The sequence below is a fragment of the Podarcis liolepis genome (genome assembly GCF_965112155.1).
Source record: "Podarcis liolepis genome assembly, chromosome: 3".
NCBI classification, from domain to species: domain Eukaryota; kingdom Metazoa; phylum Chordata; class Lepidosauria; order Squamata; family Lacertidae; genus Podarcis; species Podarcis liolepis.
Window position 1 is genome coordinate 40624116 of NC_139557.1, and position 25139 is coordinate 40649254.

Here is a 25139-nt window from a genome sequence, read left to right on the forward strand (position 1 = left end):
CTGCTGCTGTCTGCCTCAGAGTTAGTTAGTCTGTAACAGTTTAATCCAGTGATGGCCAAACTTGGCCCTCCAGCTGTTTTGGGACTACAATTCCCATCATCCCTAAGCACTGGTCTTGTTAGCTAGGGATGATGGGAGTTGTAGTCGGAAAACAGCTGGAGGGCCAAGTTTGGCCATCACTGGTTTAATCTATATAAAATGTTTTAGCAACTTAAGTATCATTCATCTGCATTGTATATTTTGATCTGCAACTGCAACTACACTAAGTAAAAGTTACATGTTATTTAAACGTAAACACTCTCTTTCTTTAAAGAGAGTGTCTTGTGTAGTTCTTATAGGAGGGGGGAAAGAAAATTAATTAAAAGGTTCAAACGACCCAGGACTGTCTTCCACATACTCTGCAAATGGGAACTAGAGTCGAATTCCCACACTCTGAACCAAAATTTAAATGGTTGGAAAGCTTGAGGAATAAAACAAAGGCTGATAGCTCACCAGGCTAAATTAACTTTTAAATGGAGAAAGGAAGATCAAAAGAGAAAAGGAAAATGGAAACTTTAAGGTGTCTAGAGGACAGGAAACAAAAGCTTGCATAAGTAAGTAAGTAAATAAATAAATAAATAAATGTTTTCCTCCTTAGCTACCAGACCTAGCAGTCAGCACAAGGAGTGATACAGACTAGTGTCTGTAATACAATGATTGGGACAGGGTGTAACTAAACACTCTTTTCCCTGTCCAGTAGACATACCTATTGAGAAAAGGGAAAGGAAGAATTTGCACAGCTCAATGGGCAACTGGCGGTGCTGACTTAAAAAGAACTGTCTCACGTTCCTAATGTGATTTTAAGTGATTTTAAATGGGCAAAGTCACTTACTTTGTAACTGAACTTCTTCGATTTTCTTTTCTGTTGTTACTAAACCACCTGTTTGAACTGGAACAACAAAATAACATAGGATTAAGAAGTATCCCATATCACTGATAAACTGTCAGAATCTAAGGACGTGCTGGGAGAGTATGTAAATAGGGCCAAAAAACATATGGGCTTCTCCAGTGATTCACATCCCATTATTCTCCTTCAAATTCAGAACAGATGGGGGCACATTTACTACAAAAGTCAACATGTGGAGAAAGCCTAGCAAAGTCATAGCAAGGGTGGGTTCAGCCAACATACTGATAACCCCATTTATCTGATAACCTCATTGCAAGTGAAAGTTTTCTTGCATGCCTTCAGGTTTTTGAAATATTATTATGGAGGCGGGGGGAATGATGGATGTTTCAGGTGAATGTTGCTCATTACATGACAGAAGCATATGGGGACAGGAAACTGTGCCCAAATAATACCAGGGTCATAGAACCATAGAACTGTAGAGCTGGAAGGACTCAAGGGTCATCAAGTCTAACTCCTTGCAATGCAGGTATCTCAGCTAAAGCATTGATGACAGATGGCCATCCAACCTCTGCTTAAAAAGCTCCAAGGAAGGAGAGTCCACTACCTCCCGAGGGAGACCTTTGTGACTCTCTGGATAAATCTGAATCAATAATGCGAACTTACTTGTAAGTTGTCCAGAGACAGATATGCTCTCTTCTCTGTCATCATATGAACTTATCGTTACAACGTATTCAGTATCAGGTGTAAGGTCTGTTAATAAAGTTTGGGTAGCGCTATGTGCTAGGGTAAATTCTCTAGTAGGTCCATCTGCAACACAATATATGTAGAACAATAAACACGTCATAGTTGCAAAGTTTCATTCAAAACAATAAAAGAGAGCTTTTACCTATTTAACAATGAAAGAAATGTAGAAACTTCACGGTCACTTCTTTTCCTGAAATAGGTATAGTAGCATGTTCATAGTACAGTGGCCCAGCAGAAAGTGGCTGAATTGCACTGATATCAGAGTGTGGCCATAGAGGCAAAGCTGTCATGGCCCTTCTGCCTACTACCCAGCTACTCTAATGGCAGTTACCCCTGCCACGTTCTATCGCATTCAGCAGGGTTTCCCAAACTGGGGACTGGCGCTGCCACGGTGGGAACATGATCAGGAGGAGGCCTTGCCCAGCGCCTCACAGCTTCAATAGCTGCTGCTCCCCTTTTCTCATGCTTAGGAGGAGCCTGCCTTTGATGCTGCACTTGTCTAGGTGATTTCGCTAGTGGGGGCTTAGGCTTGTGCTAAGGAATGCGGGTGGCGCTGTGGGTTAAACCTAGGACTTGCCGATCAGAAGGTCAGCAGTTTGAATCCCCATGACGGGGTGAGCTCCCATTGCTCGGTCCCTGCTCCTAGCAGTTCGAAAGCACGTCAAAGTGCAAGTAGATCAATAGGTACCGCTCCAGTGGGAAGGTAAAGGCGTTTCCGTGTGCTGCTCTGGTTCGCCAGAAGCGGCTTAGTCATGCTGGCCACATGACCCGGAAGCTGTACGCTGGCTCCCTTGGCCAATAAAGCAAGATGAGCGCCGCAACCCCAGAGTCAGCCACGACTGGGCCTAATGGTCAAGGGTCTCTTTACCTTTAAGGAATATTAAGAGGGCAGATGACGCCTCTGCCCTCTAGAATTAGTGCACCTGCCAGGAAACCACTCTGAACATGATTACCAGGCACCATTTAGGACAAATTACAGCTGTCCCTGGTATGTATTTTCATATTGTATTTGGACATACCCCCCCCCCCAAAAAAAAAATCAGCTAGGAAAAATGAATGAAATAGAGCAAGACTGCATTATTTGAGGTTTCAGCTTATTAGAACGCCAAAACTTACCAGCTTCAGGTGTCACTGTTATCCTGTAACCTTCTATTGCATCAGATGGTCTTGTCCATGACATTTGAACAGTATGTTCATCTATAATTTTAAAATTCAAGTCTGACGGCGGATTAACTGCAAAAGATTTACACCAAGCAAGAGTGTGTTTAAATGTTGAACAAATGAACATTTTGTTAAATTTTTAAAAAATGTATGTTAAGCAAAGCTTGCTAAGATATGTCTTTGCATAAATTTGTTTCCAACACATATAAGGATATGCTGTTGGCAAAGGGAGGATACAAGCTGATGGAATATGACAAAACACATCAAAGAGAATACACATTACAGAGGACAGCACAGAACATTTGTTTCTTGAATTGCCAAGTCATTCAAGAATGGCCAGCAAAATCAAGCACAATAGAAAACACATTTGGATACATGTACAATGAGTTCACAGATAATAACCACATATGCAAACATTTCACATCACAATTAAAAGAATGTTTTTAACATGCTGGGTGCAATTCGTAGAAGCATGCCAAATCACAACCTGCTTACAACACCATGAGATCACTTGACATTAACACAATAATCCCTTTCAATAAGACATCAAAGAATTTATCGGTCTTTTTAAAAATGGTCTCTGCACATTTGAAACTTTTTTTATAAAATAAAAGCTTGGCAGAGAAAAAGAGAAATATGTATTTTGGAATGTGGTAAAGATTTGAGCGGTTCAGAGCTCAATTTATACCATACACATATATATATGCATATATTTGTTCTTGGAGTTTAACCCCTCAGTTCCAAAAAGCTGCCCGAGTGGCTTATCTTGAATCTGCTTATACATAAAATTGGGAATGAAGGGGTTAACAAATTAGAAATTATTACCTATCACATTTGAACTATTATGTATAACTTTTTTAAAAAAAACCACACATTTTCTGTTTACACCACCTTTGCTATACTATTCCTGAGGTGTAAACTTTTTGTTTATCTTTTATCATGTCCCCTTTGCAGCAGGTGTATCCATACTAAAGAATGGCATTTTAACACAAAATGCCAGTATGGCGTGTACACAACAATGGTTAATTATGGAAAGACAACATCAAGGTATATTTATAGACATTTATTTACAGAATGTATGGGGGGGACAAGGAAAAGGTCATCAGTGATCCAAACGAATGACTGCAAATAAATTTGTGGGAGCTAATGAGACGATGAACGGAACAGTACAGAAAGGAATAGTTTACATACGCTATCTTGCAGCATCATGCATGTATGTATATGAAAAGTCAATTTTTTTATTTTGGTTTAGCTTCCCACAATGGACGGAAGCTTCCATGTACAAGGATCATTACGCAAAGACGTTTCATAGTAATATTTTATAATGATATTCTCGTGGTTAAACTGTTCATGCTGAGTCATGCAGGATTTTACTGATTCACTGTCAGTGCATGGTAGGCGTTCTATAAATAACTATTTAAACAAGTCTAACAAAGGCAGATGAAATTCAGCTGTGCTTTCCTTTAATACCTCAGATTGTTTGGCAAGCATTGTGAATGAGCCATATCTTGTGGTTTTCTTGGAAGATGTCCATTTTTACTTAATTTGGCCTTTTTAAATTAAAAAAAAAACCCAACTTACTGAAAAGTGGGCCTCTGAGCAATCAATGACAAAATGTTAACTACTTCCAGGGAGATAATTCACTCATCACCTATGGCACTGCAGTTCCATTGACCACAGAAGCACTTCATCGGTGTGCATTCCAAATGATTCACAGCTTTAAAAATGCATAACAAAATTTCATACAATTATATGTGGGGGAGCTTGAGGTCTTGAATAAATAGTGAATGTTTTTTAACATATGGTCATTTCCAATGAAAATGGGATAATATGGCTTTGTGCTGTTGCTGTAGTAGATATAGTAGTAACTAGAATACATGTTATTTTTCCTATTGTCCATACACAGGCAGTGAGATTAGAATATTAATCTGCATGTACAATTGACTCTTCATTCTGTTTAAGCCAGTCACACTTCTGCAGTCAAAACTTAAAGCATACATTTATATACTGTACCAAAGTCATGCAATAGATGTTAATAGTAGGATGCACAACAATTTAAAGAATACCATTATAAAATATTGTTTCCACAGCAATGGCTCAGGACAAATTTAATGCAAAGGCAGAGACAACTGACCTGAGCATGCTCTTTTTTAAATAATCAGTACATGGGAAAAAAATAGCACCACCAACCTTGAAGGTAAATTGACCTGAAGCAGCAGAGGTCTTAGGCTGTAACTGCTGAGGGACAGCAGCAGCCCACCTTGATGATATCCAAATGACCGGATTCCAGATAAACTGAAAAAACTAACTGTGGGGAAAAGTCTTTAACATTTCAAAAGACTGTAATTTGCTTTGTGAAAACTCAGATGTGGCACTTGGCATATATATTTATATAGTGTGAACATCACTTTTAACTTTCATATGAGATCATCTGTTTGTAGCAAATTCAACGGCGCAATTATTATTTACTTCCATAGGAGTATGGCTCATACATGAGTTTATTCCAAACTTGATCATACATGAGTTTATTTCAAAGAAATTCAAAGCTAAATAACCAAGCTCAGTAGGGCTTACTTGCAAATGAAGTGTGATGGGATTGCAATCTGTACTTCTGCTAGATTTGGACAAAGGGCACACTTTAAAAAAAAGAATTACTTCTCAATGAATGTGTCAATGAATCTAGAACCTATCGGTTTCTCACAAAAAGGCAGGCTTGCAGCCTCTGACTAGGATCCAAAGTACCATGCAACTATTTCTGTGCAACTAAAATATCTTCTATTTCTCAAACAGCATTCCCCTATGCATCATACCAAACCACTTTTGAAACAGAGTGGTGTTTCTAAAGCAGTTTCTGATGTGGCATAGGAAGTCTGCTTCTGCTTCTCAGAAGCCCACTAGACATGCACAAGCCCTTCCTCATGCATAAAGTGATTGGTTGGATCCAAACCTGTCTTTTAACTTCACTACTATGGATGACTAAGGAAATCAGACTTCAAAATAGCGAAAGCAAGTAATATACTAATAAAATACAGTATTCTATGAGCCAATTTAATTACTTTTTTATTACATTGTGAAGAGTCTTCTGAGTGCTTCCTGACTGTGTGATTGTTTCTAGTCAAATAACTGTACCAGTGTATAAAATACACTGAAAAAAGGAGCCCACAATGCAATCCTGCACGTGTCTACTCTGAAACAAGTCCCACAGAAATCAAGGAAACATTCCCAGGTTCAGTTCTCTCACAAATTATTCTATACCACTGAAAGTATTGTGGTAAAGCCAAGAACAGGGGTATGATTTATATTGTTTTCTGCATATTTCTCTCACTAAAATAAACATAAGCAATAAGTAGTCATTATATTGATCAAGTTCACACAACTGTTAGCGTTGTAAACATACGCTGACTAGTTAAGATGAGGAACACAAGCCCTTTATGAGGTTGTCTATCTCTCACATTGGTTTGGGTATCAAATGCAATAAAAATTAATCAAAAGACAGCATTTTTACAGGTGACACTATCTGGCTACTCCCTGTGAATATCTAACGAGATAGGAAAGCAATATTTAAAAGAAGGCTAGACTTAAGCTACCAAGCCATGACAGAAATGTATAGTGGACTATGCCCATGTCGTGTGTGTATGTGTGTGTTTTTATTTAATATTTAAGGAATAAGGAAGAGGTAATTTGCTATATAGCTGCTAAGTAGTTGCATACTGGCTTACTTCTTAACATGGCCCCAGTAACGCGATGGGTCCTTGCCTCTAGCTGTTAATCAGAAAGTTGGTGGTTCGAGACCACACAGGGACACCTATAGGCAGTATTCCTGCACTGTTGGGGGTAGGACTAAATGACCATTGGGGGGGTCCCTTCCAACACTGCAATGCTATAATTCCCCCAGCAGGTGAGTTGCTGCTACTTACCAGGAGGAAGAGGGGAAGGCATCAAGAAAGGTAATGTACTATCTTGGTGGTTCAGCCAGCGCCATCTGCCCTTCCCCAATGTCACCACCATCTTGCCCCACCCCCACCCCAGGTAAGCAGCAGCAACTCACCTGCTGGGAAGTCAGGTAAGTGCCTCCACCTTCTGGTTCTATACTCCACATGATCAGAGCTCTAAATCAAAGAGGAAACAACCTACACATGAAGAGCACAGCTTTAGACATGCTCCCCTAAAGCATAGACAGCTGGGGAGGTGGGGGGGGGAGGGCCAGCTGTCAGAGACCCACTCATGGAGCCTTACCTTAAATTTATCACCTCTCTGAAAGTCTGTTCAGTGCCTGAGCTGTGACAAGTCATATTTCAGGTGAAAACTGACACGGTGGAATACTCCCCCCATGGAGGAAAAAAGAATATTCCAATATACAGAAACCAAACCCTAGAAGACGCCGTACTGATAATCATCAGATTTGAGGGGGATAACGGCACCTATTGTTGCCCCACTCTCCCAAATTGGGAACTGCATAGAAGTATATTGTCATGCTCGCCTGAAAAACCGAGGGGTTGGTTCTGTATTGGGGGTAGAAAGGACTGTAATTCTAGAACAGGGGGTGAGGGTGCTGAAAACATTTCAAAATTAATTACTGGCTTGTAGAAACAAGTAAACCAGTCTGGATTTAGCTGGGAGGGTTTACACCTTTTTAACAAATCACAGAGTTTTGGGCTTCTAGGAGATACATCTAAAACAGCAAGCTTCTTTCAGTTTTTATACCCATTTAACAGACACGGTCCCTCCCCACCAAGAATTACAGTTTCTAGGGTTCCTTTGGGGGAAAGAACTGCTTTAAAACCAGTCTGTGGCAGGGCAAAAAAACCAATGTCTGTGTTGTTTTATGAGATACCAATATTTTGGTTTTGTTGCAACCTATAATAAAAACAGGAGCCAGCTAGAAGCTGAAAAGCAGTAATCATTTCAGATCTGCATGCAAAAAAATAAAAATAAAAAAAATCAAACCACCTACACTGGACAGTCTCAATGACTTCTGTGGTCAGTGATTTAGGAATTGTGGCCTTAGGTTAGAACCAACCATAAGTACAAGTCAGACATTTGAGGTCATGTATGGATTGGAATGTTGGTTTCGATTCCGACACATTCAGTTAAACCACATCTTATCCTTCAACACAGATTTCCAAAGGCTCCCAAGCAACTTGACACAGATAGATAAACGTTACCCTCATACATACTTGATGCATATCCCATCAGAGCAGCACATGCTACTCCCAAGTTGCACACATTCAGTTTGTACTTTTGCATGCTGTGACAGCATCATGGTGCTATGTTCACAAGAAGTCCTTTACATTGTGTCTTCGGCTGTAGCCAGGATAATGTTATGGAGCTGAAGTCTCCAGCAGGACCTTCCGCAACAGATCCAATGGGGAAGTGGCACAGCACGACTGCCACCCTCCTCCATGGAATATTAAGAAAGAATGGAGCACGCAAAAGGTCTGAAATCTGCTCCAGTGTATCAAAGGCAAATCTTGAAACACATCCACAATGAGGAGCCACATGTGCCCCTCACCAGGATTTGTAAACATATTGCCTAAATGCAGTTTACCCTAAGTCTTTTCTTAACCTAATGTATTTTTTTCTTTAAACACTATTTATGGGCACTGCCAGGATAAATATGCTGCACATAGATTGCTAGAGGCTGCATCCTGGTACTTCATAGCATAAGCACAGAGAAGAAAAGGATAGGTCCAGGCCCCAGGGTGTATGCGGGGGGCGGAATCTAATAGTAGGGAGAAAACAGAAGCAGCAGAATTTTGGATAGTGGTGATGGCACCGAGATGTGACAAGGCAAGGCTAGAGAGAAGGGTGCAGTTGTCAACAAGAGAGGTGACCAAAGTTTAAGCAGACTTGAAGCTTCCAAAACTGGATGCAGCAAATTACAATCTGTACAGAATAAGATCCTGGAAAAGTCCCATCTGCACAAATCCACAGTGCTGGCACTATTAGCTACTACCTCCCTCTGGATGCAGCAGCAACAGTACAGTACATAGGGGTTTTCCCCCCCAGCTGTGCAGATTAAGAACAGATATGCAAAAATTCTCATATATGTGTAAGAATCAAGAGGGTCCATTCAAGTTACCAGATTACATTTCTACTCTTGTATGAAAATTTATGAGCATTCAGTGCTGCTCAGTACAATGCTAATTGTGTGGTTAACAAATCTCAAGGAAGAGTTTTGAGTGGAAGAATGTGATGGATGAGTGCATGGATAAAGTAAGGAGAGGTTTTTTTGCTCTTTTTCTATATCCCCAGCCAGCAATGGTTTGCTGTGCACATGTTTGACCTGAATATCCCCTCCTTCACAGCAGCAAAGCATGGGGAAAGGGCTTTCCCTCCTCTCCTCTCCTCTCCTCTCCTCTCCTCTGGGCCAAAGGTGGGGAACCTGTTACCTTCCAGCTGTTGTTGGATTACAACTCCCATCATCTTTGACCATTGGCCATGTAGCTTGGGCTGTTGGGAATTGGAAATCCAGCAATATCTGAAGGGCTCTAAGTTCCCTATCCCAGCTCTTCACCACTGGTGTTGCCACTGAATAATAATAATAATAATAATAATAATAATAATAATCTGAGAGGTTGAAAGGAGAGAAGGGAAAACCCTTCACCTATTTAAAGTATGTTATGTGTGATGTTATGTGTGATGGCAGCATGGGGATGAGGAACCTATTGCACTCCAGATGTTGCTAAACTTCCACCATATGGAGAGCCAGAGGTTAGTCCCACCCCCGGGACAGTGGATATGCCAGGGGTCATTCAGCACTGCTTGAGATGAGAAAGGGAAATCCCAGCTTAGAGATTTCCTTCCTCCCTTATGAGCACACATTCTAAACCAGGACTGTGAACTCTGAGGCTCTGGCATGAAGATTCCAAGTTACTAAACACTTACTGTGAGGACCACAACCAGCCTTGTCCTTAGCCTCAAGGAGCCACTTGCCTCAGGTGGCAGTGTGAGAGAGACATCAGAACGACATGCACACCCCCTCCCTCATATGCCCAAGGCCCTCCCGGAGCGCCAGAATGAGTGTGACTATTTGCATGCTTTCTGAGTTCCTGGCACCAGCAGCTGCCTGGCCAGGCACTTTGGCATGACCTCAAGAGCCTTGGGATCGATTCTCTGCAGCACCTGCAGCAAACAGCCATTACCGGCACTGGGGAACAATAGTCCAGAGTTTCCCAAACTTGGGTCTCCAGCTGTTTTTGGATTACAATTGCCATCATCCCTAACCACTGGTCCTGCTGGCTAGGGATGACAGGCGTTGGGTCACCAGCTGTTGATGGACTGACTACAAGTTTGGAAAAACCTGCAATAGCTTTATCCCAGGGAGCAAACCAGCTTTGAGGTGCTTTGCTGAAAGCCGGTCTCCTCTGTGTGAGAAAGAATGGCAGGAACTGCCATGTTAATTCCAGGGATCCGGTTATTGCTCCCTACACAGGAGCAAGTGCGGTGCCCCAAATGTTTGATTCATTAGGAAAGACTTCCCACCTTCCTCACCCATCTACCCCCCCCCCCCATTTCAGACAAAAATGCACAGGTAGCCAGATTCTGTTGGAGTATTTTATTTTATAAAGGGTTTGTTTTTTAAGAAAAGAAAGGGGGGAACTGTGCATGTGTCTATTATGTATTCACAGTACAAAGCAAAGCAATTAAGCATCAGGAGGGCGTGTGCGAACGCTCCAGGGTTTCTCTGGCTTATTAAGGAGAAGGTTCAAGTTTGTACAGGTGTCCTCCTTCTCCCGGGAGGGAGGGAAAGAGGAAAGGAGGCCACGGGAGGGCAGAGGCCAGCTTCTGGTTGCAAGGAGACATCCAGTGTGGACAGCACACTGGGAAGACAACAAAGAAGAGGAAGGAGAGTGGAGCTACTCAGCTGGAGTTGCTCTCTGGAAGTAAACAAACCACAGAAAGGAAGGAAAGGGACGGAGGGAGGGAGAGAGAGAGGGGAAAGGGGGTTTGGTGAAGCACTCACACGTAAAGAGAAATTGTTTCCTTCTTTAATTCTGCACCATCACTTTTCCCAAGGAATGAAGGAAGGGATGACTTACCTTCAGCCTCTGTCACACAGAGGAGAAGAGCACACAGGGCAGCAACTGCTGCAGGAAGCCTCGTCTTCATTGCTGTCAGTTTGGATCACAACCACATGAATGAATCTATTGGAAGAAAAAGAAGGAAGAGAATCAGCACACATTTCTTTCAGTCGTTTAAATGGATGAAGAGAAGAAATCACATAGCAGCAGAAGGAAAGCTGCTGAGCACTGAGCAGCTAGTATACACCTCTGCTCCCTCTTAGCTCTCTTTTTTTAGCCCAGTGTTATACATAAGATATGGATCACATCTCTATTTGAAAGTGCTTTGATGATCAGATGGGGTTTTCCCTCTGCTTCATGCACACTGCCACCATACATACTATGTTCCCTTTAAATATCCATAATGCCTTGCCAGCTAGAGCCAAACTAAACTAGAAGATATATTAGCTATGTATCCATGCCCATAAGTGCAGCAAATTTTCACTAGAACTGGGGGCAGGGGAAACAATCCAAGATGGCTATGTATGCCTTTGAATACCAGCTCTGGGAATCACTATTGAGGAGAGTGCTGTTGCCCTTGGGTCCTCCATCTTCCTATAGACATCTGGTTGGCCACTGTGAAAACAAGACGTTGGACTAGAAAGGCCTTTGGCATGATGTAGCAGTGCTCTGGAGGGAGTAGGTAGCCCCTCTATCCCCAAGCTTCACTTCCCATCTAGATTAGGATGCCATATCTTCAATTTGCATTGGCAGTGGGGTGGGGAAAATTCCTGTCCTTCCAATTTGCCTGTTCATCCCATCTGATCTACTACTGGCAGTGCAAAACCATCATCCATGTCAATTTCACACAGTCTTTTGTAAAAATAAGTATTAGAAGTGACCAGAAAGTGGCAGAAGGGAGAAGATCTGCTGAAAGTTACATGAATTTGTTTCCAGCTATGCAGTGATGGATTTAGGGGAGCACGACTGGTTTGGGGAGCCTCAGGGGAGCCTCAGTAGCACTGCAGTGGATGCTGCAGGGGACTCCAGAACGATTATTTAAAATGGAGCGTGAGAAGAGAAGGGGCCACTGAATTCTGGTGTCACACAGGGTGCCGATGAAATTTGAGTCCCCAAAGTGTGCCACTGAGCTACGTGATGAATGATTAATAGATAAACTCCTGGACAGATCAGAGGCCAGCAATGTATGGCTCAAGAGCCAGATTTCATGCAGGTGGGGAGGGCCAGGAAGGAGAGAAGGAGGGAAATATGGAGTGAAGCTGAAACAGACTGAGCGAGGAAAGAAAGTCTTATTTAAGTAGTAAGTTCAGGCTTTTTGGCAAGAGCAACCTGTCCCTCCCTGGCAGCCTTGTAGGTGGTAGGAAGATGGAGAGACAGAGAGAGAAGGAAGTATCAGAAAGAAAGAGAAGGAATGAGACAAAAAGGAGAGAAAGGTAGGCCCCACCCAGTTTTGGCTCTGGCCTTGCCCACCTCTGGTTTTTCCCACCACAACCCCAAGCCTCCTGACAAATTATCTCCAGAGAAATGCAGCCCTTGGCAGGAAGAGGTTCTGTAGCCCTCCGTGTTGAGAAAGACAGGCATCCTTTAGGGAGTGGTATAGGAGGGCTGGAGCATATCCTTAGGAGGCAAGAGAGTCTGAAAGCAGGATTTGATGCTTGTTTGTTTTTTCCTTTTCCATTCCACTTCCCTTCTCTTTCAAAAGCTTTGCCCACTAGAATGGTTGGAGGGTAATTCATTCTTAGGGAGGCAGAAGTGTGTGGGCAAAAATGTCTAGCTCATAAAATGCAACGCCTGTTAAAAGAAGTGACCAAAGAGGCTATTAAATAGAAGGCACATCCTCCCAAGCATACACAACTTCTGTTTTTTTTAAAGAAGTGCTTTGCAACTGAAACCAATATCCCAGAAAAACTGGCATGCAACTTCCTGGCACGGTCATCTATCGATTTTCTAAAAAACAGACACGAGGGCATTTAAAGAAGCATTTTTTGCCCTTCACACATGCACACCAACAACAGGAGAGATAACCGAAAGCACTTCAACTGGCATGCATGAAATCCGTGGTCTTGGAAGTGGTGGGGGATTCCATCTGCATCCTCCTTCCTACCCCTGACCCAGAACAAATGCAGAGGCCAGCCGTGAGTTCCAGCAACTGCTAACTCAGAAGTTTCTTCTCTCTCCCGGCCTTCCCCTTCACTGGCTCCAATTCAGCTGGGGATTTTATTTGGCTCCTTTTCCGTAACTGTTGAAGCACTTAAGGATGACTTTAGAAGTCTAGGGTAATTTGGAAACTGCAATAAAAACACTCTGCCTGCAAATATGCAGCTCCTTGATCCTGTCCCCCTCGCCTGCCTGCAGTAAGGTCTGAAACAAATTATACACAAGGGGATGTAACATACCAATGAAACCCAACGCCTAGGTCTAGCACCCCTCTGACGCAGCAGCTTGATTGGGGGTTTTTTGTTCACACAGATGCAGAGAAAGGAAGAGAACTCTAAAAACACAGGATGGAGGTGAGCAACAGAAGATGTATTTGGTCTAGAAATATGCAGTTGGCTGCAAATCTACAAACCACTTAACTCTACTTATTCCTTTGAACAGTTCTGAAAGAACTCATTAACTAGCCCTACTTATTGTTAACGGAGCATTCTGTGTGTATTCCAAGCAAGCAAGAGAAATGTGCGGAATTCAGCAAAGGGCGTGGAATTCAGAAGCTTTACAAATCTCAGATTTCACTTTTAACCAGAAGAAAAAAGTGGTTGGCGGGGTGTTTTTTGGGCTGAAAACACAGACACAAAACTGTGGGTCTCGTGGTCTGATAAAATCTCCTGAGGAGAAGGGAGAGAAAGCCTTAAGAGGATGTCTAGTAGCCAAGGTACACTGCATTGCTCTTCCCTGCATCCAGCAAAACATATTTTCAAAGTAAGAAAATCTATGCAAATATTACATTTGTTGCAGAACTCAGAATTTTGCACTGAGGCAGAACATACTGTATACTAAGAAGGGTTTTTTTGGGGGTATGGGGGAGTTAAGTGATGCTTTTCCTTGTCAATACTTGATTTATCGATCTATTGTAGGCTGGGTGGCACCCGCAACCAGTGGCGTAGCGTGGGGGGGCCGGGGGGCCGGGAGCAACATCTGGGGGTTAGGGTTAGGGGGCGCAAATTACTTGCCTTGCCCCGGGTGCTGACAACCCACGCTACGCCACTGCCCGCAACACATTTACCACATTATAAATGTTTAAAAGCAGCAGTAAAATATATATTTTAGCATCAAGGAGATTTCTGTATTTCCTCTCTGGAAAAAAGCTATATGGGTGGTTTTAAAAAAAATCTACTTGCTTAAGACCTGGGAGATTGGAAGATCCAGCACAGACTCTAAATCCACAGTGATCAATGCTGCAGTCCAGTGCACACTTACTTGGGAGTAAGTCCCATCCATAGGATCAGGTTGGCAGTGTGCCTAATTCTGCATTTAACTGTAGCCTTCCTACTGGGCCTTGAGCCAAAGTTCATTGTCCTGATAGGCAAATCTAGTCAAGTTTAATGGTCTTGCAGAGTTTTCAGAGCATCCTTGTCTTCACTCTGAAGCAATACAAGGGAGCCAATAAGGGGGGTGGGGTGTTGAGTGGTATAAACCCCTGAAACTTTCGCACACAAGTCTAGACTAAAAGGCTCTTACATAGCCCAAAATGAGAAGCGGAGACGTTTGTAACCCGTATAAACGAAGCATCCGAGATCTGGTGTATTTTTTAAAAAAGAGTAAATACCCAACAGCAACTTTTAGCTTCAGCTTTTCGTTTACCCATTCCCGCGAGAAGGAAAGGCGCGAGTAATTAAGCAATAGACTTGAATCACTTATAGCGCTGCCAAGACCAAACCACAAAGCAAAACAGTTGGCGTAAATCATTAGGCGATTAACAGCTCAGGAGGAAGAAATAGTTTCTGGGCTATGGAAAGAGATGTTTTGTTTTGTTCTCTTAAACACACACAGCCAGAAGGTACGTTTAATCGCTCTGCGAAACTGACAAGACTCGACAATACCTTCCCAGTTCCTGCCCGAGACCTGACGCTCAACAGAAGCGCACAGGCAGCAGAAGCGCCTGCTCAACGGATGCTTTTAAATATACATAAATATGCCCCCACTCCAATATACACACACGCGGTGCTAATGCAACCGAGAATCTCTCGCTTCTGTAGCAGCCAGCCAACGTGAGCGATCTTGTTCGTTGCTCTTCTCGCTGCCTACCTGCATACAAGCACGCGCACGCTCTCCTCTCCAGCGCTCCACTCGTGAGCGCGTCTGCTCCTCGGCCGGTGCGCACCCAGGAGGCATTTAAAGCAGCGAGGAGGACGCGGCTTCTGTCCGGGGTGTGTTTTCTGAGCTTCCAGCGCCACCTGCCGGGCAGAAGCAGCAGCGCAGCTACTCGCCCCCCAAAGAACCCGAGCGAAGCCAAAGCATTATAAGGAGATATATTCCCAGCGCCCCCAACCCGCCCCGGCCGCTCCTTCCAGACTGGAGTTCCCACCACCAACACCCTTCGAAAACGTTTCTCTTTTTAGTTTGGCCAAAACGCTGATCCGATCGCTTAGCAACAGTTTCGCTGACTTTTCTGCTTTCCACTGCACAATTTATGAGCTGCCTTTCTTGAGTTGGCAGCAGCCAAGAAACGCCGCCGCTCTGAATTTATTTCAGTTTATTTGCAGTCACCCGGACCTTGAGAAAAAAGAAGCAGCAGAAGCAGATCTCTTTCAGACGCGTCGATCCCCGGCCAGAGAATCATTTCGCACACAATGAAAACAAAACGCAATCTTGCACACACAAAAACCCTTGAGTCCAAACCTGCTGAAACGAGCAAACGTGAGTAATTGTCCCCAGAACAAAACTACCGACTGGAAAGGAGAAACTTACATATAAGGAGCTGTTGCACAGCCAGAGAAGGCGCGGGATGAGGGCGAGAGAGAGAGACAGAGAGGCAGAGAAAGAGCTTCCGACGCCCAGCCAGTGTGAAGCAGTTGCGACCAGGGATTTCCCTTGCCCACGTCGAGGGGGATTCCTTGCCCACCCCCAACTCCCACTCAGCTTGATAAAAATGGGGCGCAGGAACTAAAGATCCCCAGGGACAAACGATGCGCGCCTTTCTTTTTAAACGCCACTATTCTAAGCAATCGCCAACGGAGAGAAAAAGGCAGCAAACCAGTAACTATTTGCGTGTGCAGCCTTTTCAGAGCCCAGAACTGCAGAAGCAAGAGCTGATGAGAAGCCGTCGGATGCCACGCTCGTCTTTGATTCCCTCCCTCCTGAATCATCTGCCCTTTAGGGGGAAAGCTGACCGGAGACCCTCGACGACCTCCTGCCATCAAATCCGAGGACATCGCCCCCCCCGCCGCGCGCGCCCTATAAAATCCACGCTTCCACCGCAGGGAGCCCGCGCGCTCCGGCTCGCCCGCGCCGCCAGCCCCGGCGCACCAGCAGCGCCTCTCGCCTGGGGCGCCTTCGCGCGCGGGCTGCTGCTGCTGCTGCTGCAAGGGCTCTGCCGGCACGAGGCGAGAAAGGGCTCCCTCTCCGCCGCACGCGCACAGACCTGGGCTGGCAGGGCTGGCTGGCGGGGAGGGCGGCGGCGACGGAGCCGGCTTCAGGAAGGAGGCAGCGGCAGCAGCAGCGGAGGGAAAAGGTCCTGGGCACCTTGAGGCAGGGCGCGGCCAGAGGCAGGAGCGGTGGCGGCGTCGAGAGGAGCGGCTGCTGCTGAGGCGGCGGCTGCTGGGCTGCGAGGGGTCGCTCCGTCCGGCAAGCCTCGCCTTCTCCGAGTGGGAAGAGCCTCTCGCCAAGCGCGCTCCTTAAGAGAGGGCTGCTCCCAACTCCGCGCTCGCCTCTCGTAAGCGGTTACGAAACGGCGGCGGGAAAAGGTGGACGGCTGCCACGGGATGAGCTAGGCGCTCCTCTCCTCTCCCCTCTCCTCGCTAGTAGGGGAAGAGCGAGCAGCGCCCGCTCGCCTGCTTGGAAAGGGGCGCATACCTCGCCGCATTCCTGAGGCATGAGGAGTCCCGCGCGAGCGCAGCCGCAGCCCCCGCCGCGGAAGGGCTCGCGGGGAGGGGGGCAAGGAGGGGGGAGGCAGGGGGCGGGGAGGGGGCAGCGGCCGCCCAGCCAAGAACACACGTAGCTGCTGCTCTCCGGGCTCCTCCGCGCCCGAGCCAAGCAGCAGCAGCAGCCGCGCGGCAGTGGCTTCTGGCTGAGGCGGGGGCCGGATGGGAGCCCAGGACAGAGAAGCAGCCAGCCGCTGGGGACCTCCGGCGCTTAGCTCGCACCCGGGAGGCTGGCGGGGGGGGGGGGGGGAGACGTCCCTGAATCCACAAGAGGAAAGATGTGGTCTTCACTGAGAGAAGTTTGAAGTGGAAATACTTGCGGGAAATTGAAGTGACCCTGAATTTCTTGGGAGCATTTATTATTATTATTATTATTATTATTATTATTATTATTATTATTATTATTATTTTGCGCGAGGGGATTATTTCGTGTGGGGAGCTCACGCATTCGGGAGTCAAGGGGTGTGAGACACGCGCCTTTCTAGAAAGTCCAAAGTCTCCTTGGGCATTCAAAAGTTCTGCAAACTCGCGGGTGCGAAATTGAGTGAAAAGCAGTCATCTGTACTTGGTGAGCGGGCCGTCCCAAGCGCACAGGATTGCATTCCCTGGTATCGGGGAGAGAGGGGGAAGAAACCCTCACTCGAGTGTGAAATTTGGTGGGAACCCGGAGAATGCTGTTCTCATGCGGGGCAATTAAAATTAAAACGTCGCCCTGAGGAGAGACCAAAACGCACGGGGTTTTCTCATCTCCGGTTTTGACGCCGCCCTCTTTCACACGTTGCTCACCCATTTCTAACCAGTGTATACTAATCCTTCTACTGCAAGGTCGCCCCCCACTCACCCACCCTTGAAGTCATCACCTATAAAAAATAAATAAACACAACTCAGGAAGCGGCTGCCCAGTGCATTTCTTTGGCTGAAACTGGCGCGCTTCGCAACCCAGCTCCAGCTGAAGTACTTGGATTCCTGTCGACTCGCAAGTCCCCCTGGGGAGGGAGCAGGGCTTTCACCCGGCTTAAATCTTCATTTCGTTTAGTTTGAGGCGGAAGAAGAAGGAAGGAGTAGCAGGAATGCAACGTCCAAGTTTGACCATCATTTCCTCAGACCCTGGAACGTGGCGCCTCGTCTCCCGCGCCTTTCCTCCGAGGGAGAGCGCGCTTCTGCTCGCCGGCACGTGGGCCGGCCGGGCAGCCCGGGATTTTGGGCGGGAAAGGCGGGACAGAGCCTGACCAGAGAAGCTGCGCGAAGCCCGACATTCGTGGAAATTTGGGAGCCTTCCGAGAGCGCTTCTAGTCATCAGCTCAGCAAAGCCCACCGGGCAACCCAGTCAGATGGGCGGGGTACAAATAATAAAATCACGACTACTTGACAGCCCTGCCTGCGATTTTTACAGCCCATTGCGGGAGGGGGGTCTTTCCTTCCACAGCAAAGCATTAGAAAAACCAAAGAAGTCTTGTCCTCAAAAAGAAAAGCTGCCTCACACCGAATCAGTCCGTCTGACTAACTGGCAGCTGCTCTCTGTGGGTTCCGACAGCGGACGTTTCCCGGGCCGACCTGGAAATGCTGGGGATTGAACCTGGGTCCTGCAGAACAGATGCTCTGCTGCTGAGCTACGAGCCTTCCGCATTGTGAAGCCTCCAGAGGGGCGCCATTGAGCCTCCCGGCCTGTGCGAGCTGCCAAAACTGGGTCTTTGACCCGGGTGAAATAAAGCCTAGTTTGGCCCCCGCCCAAAGTATCCCTAGACATATACAGTGTGCCACTGAAAGGAAAGGTTGGAGAGAAGAAAGGTTGCCGCTGTGTCCCGCTGAGAGGGGAAAGTGGTGAGAAAGGAAGAACCGAAGCGAGTCGAGCGGGGCTTTGGGAACTCCACGGCTTCCGCCCGCTTGTGCCCTGGGATTTATCCCCGTAGAGGCAACCGGGAAAGTGGACAGTATCCACCACCTCCTACTCCCACCAACAGGACGCCTAGGCAGGCCTGCGGTTAGGCTGCCTTTAATGCAGCCGCTCTTCGCTTGCGAGGTAGAAAAGCCATGATTAGGCAGCAGTTGCCTCGTCGGCCTCTGAAAAAACCAAAGTGAACAGCTATGCTTTTTGAGAACGCTGCCGAACAGTCATCTACAAGGTCTAGCTCTCCTGGCTTTTTTCAAGACTGCGAGCTGAGGGCACATTCGCGCATGCTCCCTGCTCACAGAAAACGAGGGCGTAAGGGAGCGGGGAACACTAGACCCCTTCTCCCTGCCCTCTAGCGTTCTGTGTGCAGGGATCCATCCACTGACTTGATGGTGGACAAGCATTCCATCAGTTATGCCTCCACCTGGTGCAGCCCAGACCCGAGTCTACCGCCTCAGCCCTGGAAAGATGGGAAATGCACGCGTTTATCTTCCTCACACTCCTTAGGCTAAAAACAGAGAAGCCCAGCAAAGAGTGTCGCTCCTCTCAGCGGCAGATCCATTCCACACCATATAGTTAAAGCACATTCGATGCACGTGTAAAGCGCATGGCCTCGCCCCCAAAACAACCATGGAAGCGCTTTCAATGTATGGCGCGCATTTGCACTAAATCCCAGAGAAGGCAGGGTATTTATAATCCTCGCAGCAACTCCCCCCAAAATAAAATAATCCCCGTCCGTGAGATTTAGGCGCAACTCATCTTGGCCAAGCTCGTGTCCAGAATCTACCCGAGAAGCGAAAGAGTTCTGTCTGCCTCTGGTGGCGCAGCGCACACCTTAGAAGGAGTCCACCTTGATACCCGGGGACGCACCGGCCGAGTCCTGAACCACAACGTGCATCCAGCTGCAGAAAAGGGAAAGTGGGCAAGAAAGGGAAAGAGATCCTGGAAGAAAAAGGATAGGTGGACTCAAATGCTCTGACGTGCATACCAGCACCTCACCTCGCGGTGCTGCTGCCCTTTGCCTACCTATACCCAGTCGCTTTTGAATTATGATGTTGGAGGAGACTCTTGAGAGTCCCATGGACTGCAAGAAGATCAAACCTCTCCAGCCTTAGGGAAATCAGTCCTGAGTGCTCACTGGAAGGACAGATCCTGAAGCTGAGACTCCAGGACTTTGGCCACCTCATGAGAAGAGAAGACTCCCTGGAAAAGACCCTGATGTTGGGAAAGATGGAGGGCACAAGGAGAAGGGGACGACAGAGGACGAGATGGTTGGACAGTGTTCTCGAAGCTACCAGCATGAGTTTGACCAGACTGCGGGAGGCAGTAGAGGACAGGAGTGCCTGGCGTGCTCTGGTCCATGGGGTCACGAAGAAGCGGACATGACTAAACGACTAAACAACAACAACAAAAGCCAGTCGCGCAGGATGGTGTAGATACGCCTCCCTCGTACCTGGGAGAAACGAGGCCCGTTTCCCGCTGCCCTGCCCGTGCTTTCTCTCGGTCCCAACGACGCATCAGGCGAGGCTCCTTCTCCCAAGCCAGTGCCCCCCCCACCTTACCTGGTTTGGAAAGAAGACGGGAGGCGCGGGGCGCGCAGGAAAAAGTGGCCCCGGAGGCTCCGCTGCGCGTCTCCCTCCGCCCCCGCGCAGGTGTGCCTTATTCTGATTACCCAAGCGCCGGGCCGCGTCGCAGTCCCAAGGCAGCGCCAAGGCGAGGAGGCGCAGCATCAAAAGCACCTTTCTTCGCGCGCCCCGCGGAACCGAGAGACAGGGGTGCAGCGGGCAGGGCGAGACCCGGGAGGGGGAAAGAGGGGAAGAAACGCAAAAGGAGGAGAACCCGGGCCCAGCAAGCCTGGTCTCCTGGCGCAGACTCCCCGAACCTTCCGACTCCCGCCTGGACATTCAAAGCAACCACGTACGCGCTGCTCGCCGGCGTCGGTCCTTCGCTCCGCGCGGGTTAGGGCTCCAGATTATCTCCAGTATTTCTGCTGCTGCCGCTGCATCTGCTGCGCCCACCGCGCTCTGCTGGCCGAGGGAAAGATAAGCCGCCCTTCCGAGATCGAGAGGTCCCAGCTGCCCAGAACTGCCACATCCAGAGAGCTCCCACTCAGGCACCAGAAATGGGCTTCCTTTTTGTCAGGGACCGTTTAGAAGGGCTTCCCTTTAACCCTCCTCTGCGCGGAATTCTGCGTAGGAGGGGGGGAAACGGAGCAAGGTCCATTTGTTGTCCAATAGCCCTCCCTAGTGGCCGTTGTTGTTATTACAATCAGCAGGAAATGTTGCCATATCCATCCACTTTTCCATCTGGCAATAACGGGTTGCTATCACCTACTGGCAAATAGAAGGGGAAGAAATGGAGGCAGTGAGAGATTTTACTTTCTTGGGCTCCTTGATCACTGCAGATGGTGACAGCAGTCACGAAATTAAAAGACGCCTGCTTCTTGGGAGAAAAGCAGTGACAAACCTAGACAGCATCTTAAAAAGCAGAGACATCACCTTGCCAACAAAGGTCCGTATTGTTAAAGCTATGGTTTTCCTAGTAGTGATGTATGGAAGTGAGAGCTGGACCATAAAGAAGGCTGATCACCGAAGAATTGATGCTTTTGAATTATGGTGCTGGAGGAGACTCTTGAGAGTCCCATGGGCTGCAAGAAGATCAAACCTCTCCATTCTTCAGGAAATCAGCCCTGAGTGCTCACTGGAAGGACAGATCGTGAAGCTGAGACTCCAATACTTTGGCCACCTCATGAGAAGAGAAGACTCCCTGGAAAAGACCCTGATGTTGGGAAAGATTGAGGGCACAAGGAGAAGGGGATGACAGAGGATGAGATGGTTGGACAGTGTTCTCGAAGCTACCAGCATGAGTTTGACCAAACTGTGGGAGGCAGTGGAAGACAGGAGTGCCTGGCGTGTTCTGGTCCAAGGGGCCATGAAGAGTCAGACACAACTAAACAACAACAACAACAACAACAACAACAACAACAACAACAACAACAACAACAGCTAGGTTTGGGGTGTTGTTGCCTGGCGCAACAGCATCAAAGCCACATTTCCTTCCACCACCCCCCTCACTACACGGCAAGAACTTTAAGAAAAGTTGGTAGAATTGGATGGCATTGACACGTACCATAGACTCCTGTGAGGGCATGAACTATCACGCCAAATCTCATAAGGATTGTTGCAGTATCTTCTCCTACATTGGCAGCTTTTACAGCTTGGGGGTGGGTAAAAAAAGACAAATCACACAATCTCCCTGTATGTTCTGTGGGCAATTGGTCTGAAAATAGCAGGCGTGAGAGAGATATACCCCAAACAGGTCCAGAGGCAACTTTGTACTAAGCACCTTTAAATTTTATGATTTAAACTAAAAGGGGTTCGGTTTCTTTCCTTTGTTTTTGCTTGTGGGCACAAATTCAGTGTCATTGTCTTGGGTGACATTGCAAACAGAAGCTGCAAGAAAAGTGCTTTTTATTTGAGGAGCGGGCTGGTTGGGACATTGGGACATTGGATACAACCCACTGATTCATTCCTATGTATGAATTTTACTTAATAAGTTACAGAGAAATAAAATAATGCAACTTTTGAATGACAGGCTTACAAAATTCTGATGACACTTTTGGGGGTGCTTTTATTCTAGGACCACATTCTGCTGTCTGCCAAAATAACCTTTACACTTTCCAGAACCTACCTTTCCCTCGGCAATAAATTACTAAAGACATTTGAGCAACTAAATTTGTGTAAATAGCACAAGTAATTAAGCAGCAATAGATTCCATTCCCCCTCAAACACTAATAGACACTTTGAGTAATGTTAGTGCTACACCAAAACAAATCAGAGAAAATTAATCAGTCACCTCTCTTGCTCTCAGACACTGAACTGCTGTTCTAGTGAATGCTCTGTGTGCCTATTTTCCAGGTTGTCACACTATATTCCTAACTATATTACTGAGGGCACCAACTTAGTAAAATGGTGTTTTTGTTTGGAACTTACCTACAGATTGGAGCCCCTAAGGCGGTTGGTGTCTTGTATGCCTCTTTCCAGCAACTCCTGCAGCCAAGCTGGTGCCAAATGTATAATTCTGCTTTCCTTTGGACCACTTCAGCGAGGCCAAGAGGGTGGGATGGGTCTTGTTGTCTGCTTTGACTTCACCCCCAGAGGTGCACTCCATTGTCTCTCGAGACAGATGGATGCCAATAAGCTACTGATTCAAGATCCTGAGCTCCAGGGGACCCCCCCCCCAAAAAAATCATCTACCTCATTATTCACAACAGCCTAGATATCTATTTGCAAGGCAACCTGAGTTATTTCATTGACCTGGAATCTGAGCTTGCTCCAACAATTTTGAGCTTACCCAAAGACCTTGTACTAATTAGGGGTCGGCAAACTTTTTCAGCAGGGGGCCGGTCCACTGTCCCTCACACTTTGGGGGGCAGATTATTTTTTTGGGGGGATGAACAAATTCCTATGCCCCACAAATAACCCAGAGATGCATTTTAAATAAAAGAGCACATTCTACTCATGTAAAAACGCGCTGATTCCTGGACCATCCATGGGCCAGATTTAGAAGGCGATTGGGCTGGATCCGGCCCCTGGGTCTTAGTTTGTCTACCCATGAATTAGCCCATGGACCCACCAAACAACCCTGTTTGGCTTTCAACTGATTGGTGGTGACTGCAAAGCCCTGTGGAAAACAACTTCACAAGACTTGACCATCACCTGATTGTCAATCATTGCGTAGCCCTTTGCAAAGCACTCTGCTGACTACCTTGCTGTTCTGTAGTCATTCCTATACTTGCCATTGCTATTGCTATGATTTACCAACACCATGCTTTATGGGTGGTTCACACAACTATTCTCCCCCACCCACCCACCCAAGTCAACCCAAGAAAATTATTTCAGTGCATTTCTGTGTGCTGAACCAGTCTTCAGAATGCTTAAAATACCTTGTCTAGATCACTGCGCAATGTGTCACAATCTGAAGATACATTGATAACAATGGGTAGACACATGTAGAGCTGCATTGCACAACCAACGCACAGGCCTTTAGCCTGAAATAAACCAGCATGTTAATCCCAAAGCATTGATGGTTGCTTTGGACATTATTAGTTGGGAGAAGGAAGCAGCACTCTTAAGTGAGGAAAGAGCTCCAGAAAGAAAAAGACAAGACTGTGATAGTCTGGCTACATTTCAGAAGTCTTAAAGCACAGGGATCTAGGTACCTTATCAAACATGTGTTTCTGATATGCAGCATTTGAATGGATTTTCCCTGGCTATTAAAAGAACAAATGAATGAACCATATTGTCACGCTTTGCCTAAGATCTACACCACACTGTTTTACAAGAGGCATGTTCAGTGTGAAAGTGTGTTAGAGGTTAATATGATTTATAAATGATTCACAAGCACTTCAAACTTCCAATTTTTTCACTTTCATGATAAGGAAAAATCACAACTTTTTAGCTGCTTATGTTTCTCTGTAAAACACTGCATACATTGGCAGTGCTAAGTAAACATTGATATGTACCTAATACAAAAAATATATATATTTCAGAGGACTTTGTTTAGACTTTCAATTGGGTCTGTCCCAAGTAGGTAAAGTGCAAAGGGTAAAGAGACCCCTGACCATTAGGTCCAGTCGTGGCCGACTCTGGGGTTGTGGCGCTCATCTCGCTTTATTGGCTGAGGGAGCCGGCGTACAGCTTCCAGGTCATGTGGCCAGCATGACTGAGCTGCTTCTGGTGAACCAGAGCAGTGCACGGAAACGCCATTTACCTTCCCACTGGAGCAGTACCTATTTATCTACTTGCACTTTGATGTGCTTTCGAACTGCTAGGTGGGCAGGAGCAGGGACCAAGCTACAGGAGCTCACCCCATCGCGGGGATTCGAACCGCCGACCTTCTGATCGGCAAGTCCTAGGCTCTGTGGTTTAACCCACAGCGCCACCCGTGTCCCTGTTCCAAGTAGGTAGAGTCAGCTAAATCCATCTGTCAGCAAAGCCCTTGCCTGAGTATAGCTGCCTTGTTGCATGAGTAAAAGTGGGGAACAGAAAATTCTGAATGTGCTGTGTATTTTACCAGGCTGTTACTGTGCGTTTGCTGCTAATCCCAAACTCGGTCTTTCTATGTATGTCCTAGGAGCCCATCATTATCCTGGGTCCCATTCTTTTCATTTCCCACATCCTTTATCCACTTGACTAGGTAAACCCACCTGTGGCTATTTTAGCATAACCAAGTGTGCAACGAAGGCTATTTGTAGCAAAACATTGGTTTTTTGCAGTTAATATGCTGAAATTCTAGTCTGATGAAACATATTTGATGTTACTGAAAACTGTTCTGTTCTGTTTACTGTGTGC

General features: G+C 46.5%; 1 protein-coding gene across 22 annotated transcripts in view; it reads right to left on the bottom strand.

Moving 5' to 3' along the window:
- Positions 1 to 20956, bottom strand: part of COL12A1 (collagen type XII alpha 1 chain) — a 112523-nt gene extending 91567 nt beyond the window's left edge. For 3 of the 22 annotated variants that reach the window (XM_083497249.1, XM_083497254.1, XM_083497258.1), the window contains exons 1-2: positions 16397 to 16848; positions 10834 to 10938 (exon numbers count right to left, since the gene is read on the bottom strand). In XM_083497249.1, coding sequence (XP_083353375.1) covers positions 10834 to 10903 — 70 coding nt within the window. In that variant the 5' untranslated portion in view covers positions 10904 to 10938; positions 16397 to 16848. Of the gene's footprint in view, positions 1 to 871; positions 929 to 1549; positions 1694 to 2746; positions 2864 to 10833; positions 10939 to 15060; positions 15372 to 16396; positions 16911 to 20707 lie in introns of those variants that run through there. The other 19 variants (XM_083497252.1, XM_083497257.1, XM_083497262.1 and 16 more) reach the window with 13 other exon arrangements.
- Between the last annotated feature and the right edge of the window lie 4183 nt (positions 20957 to 25139).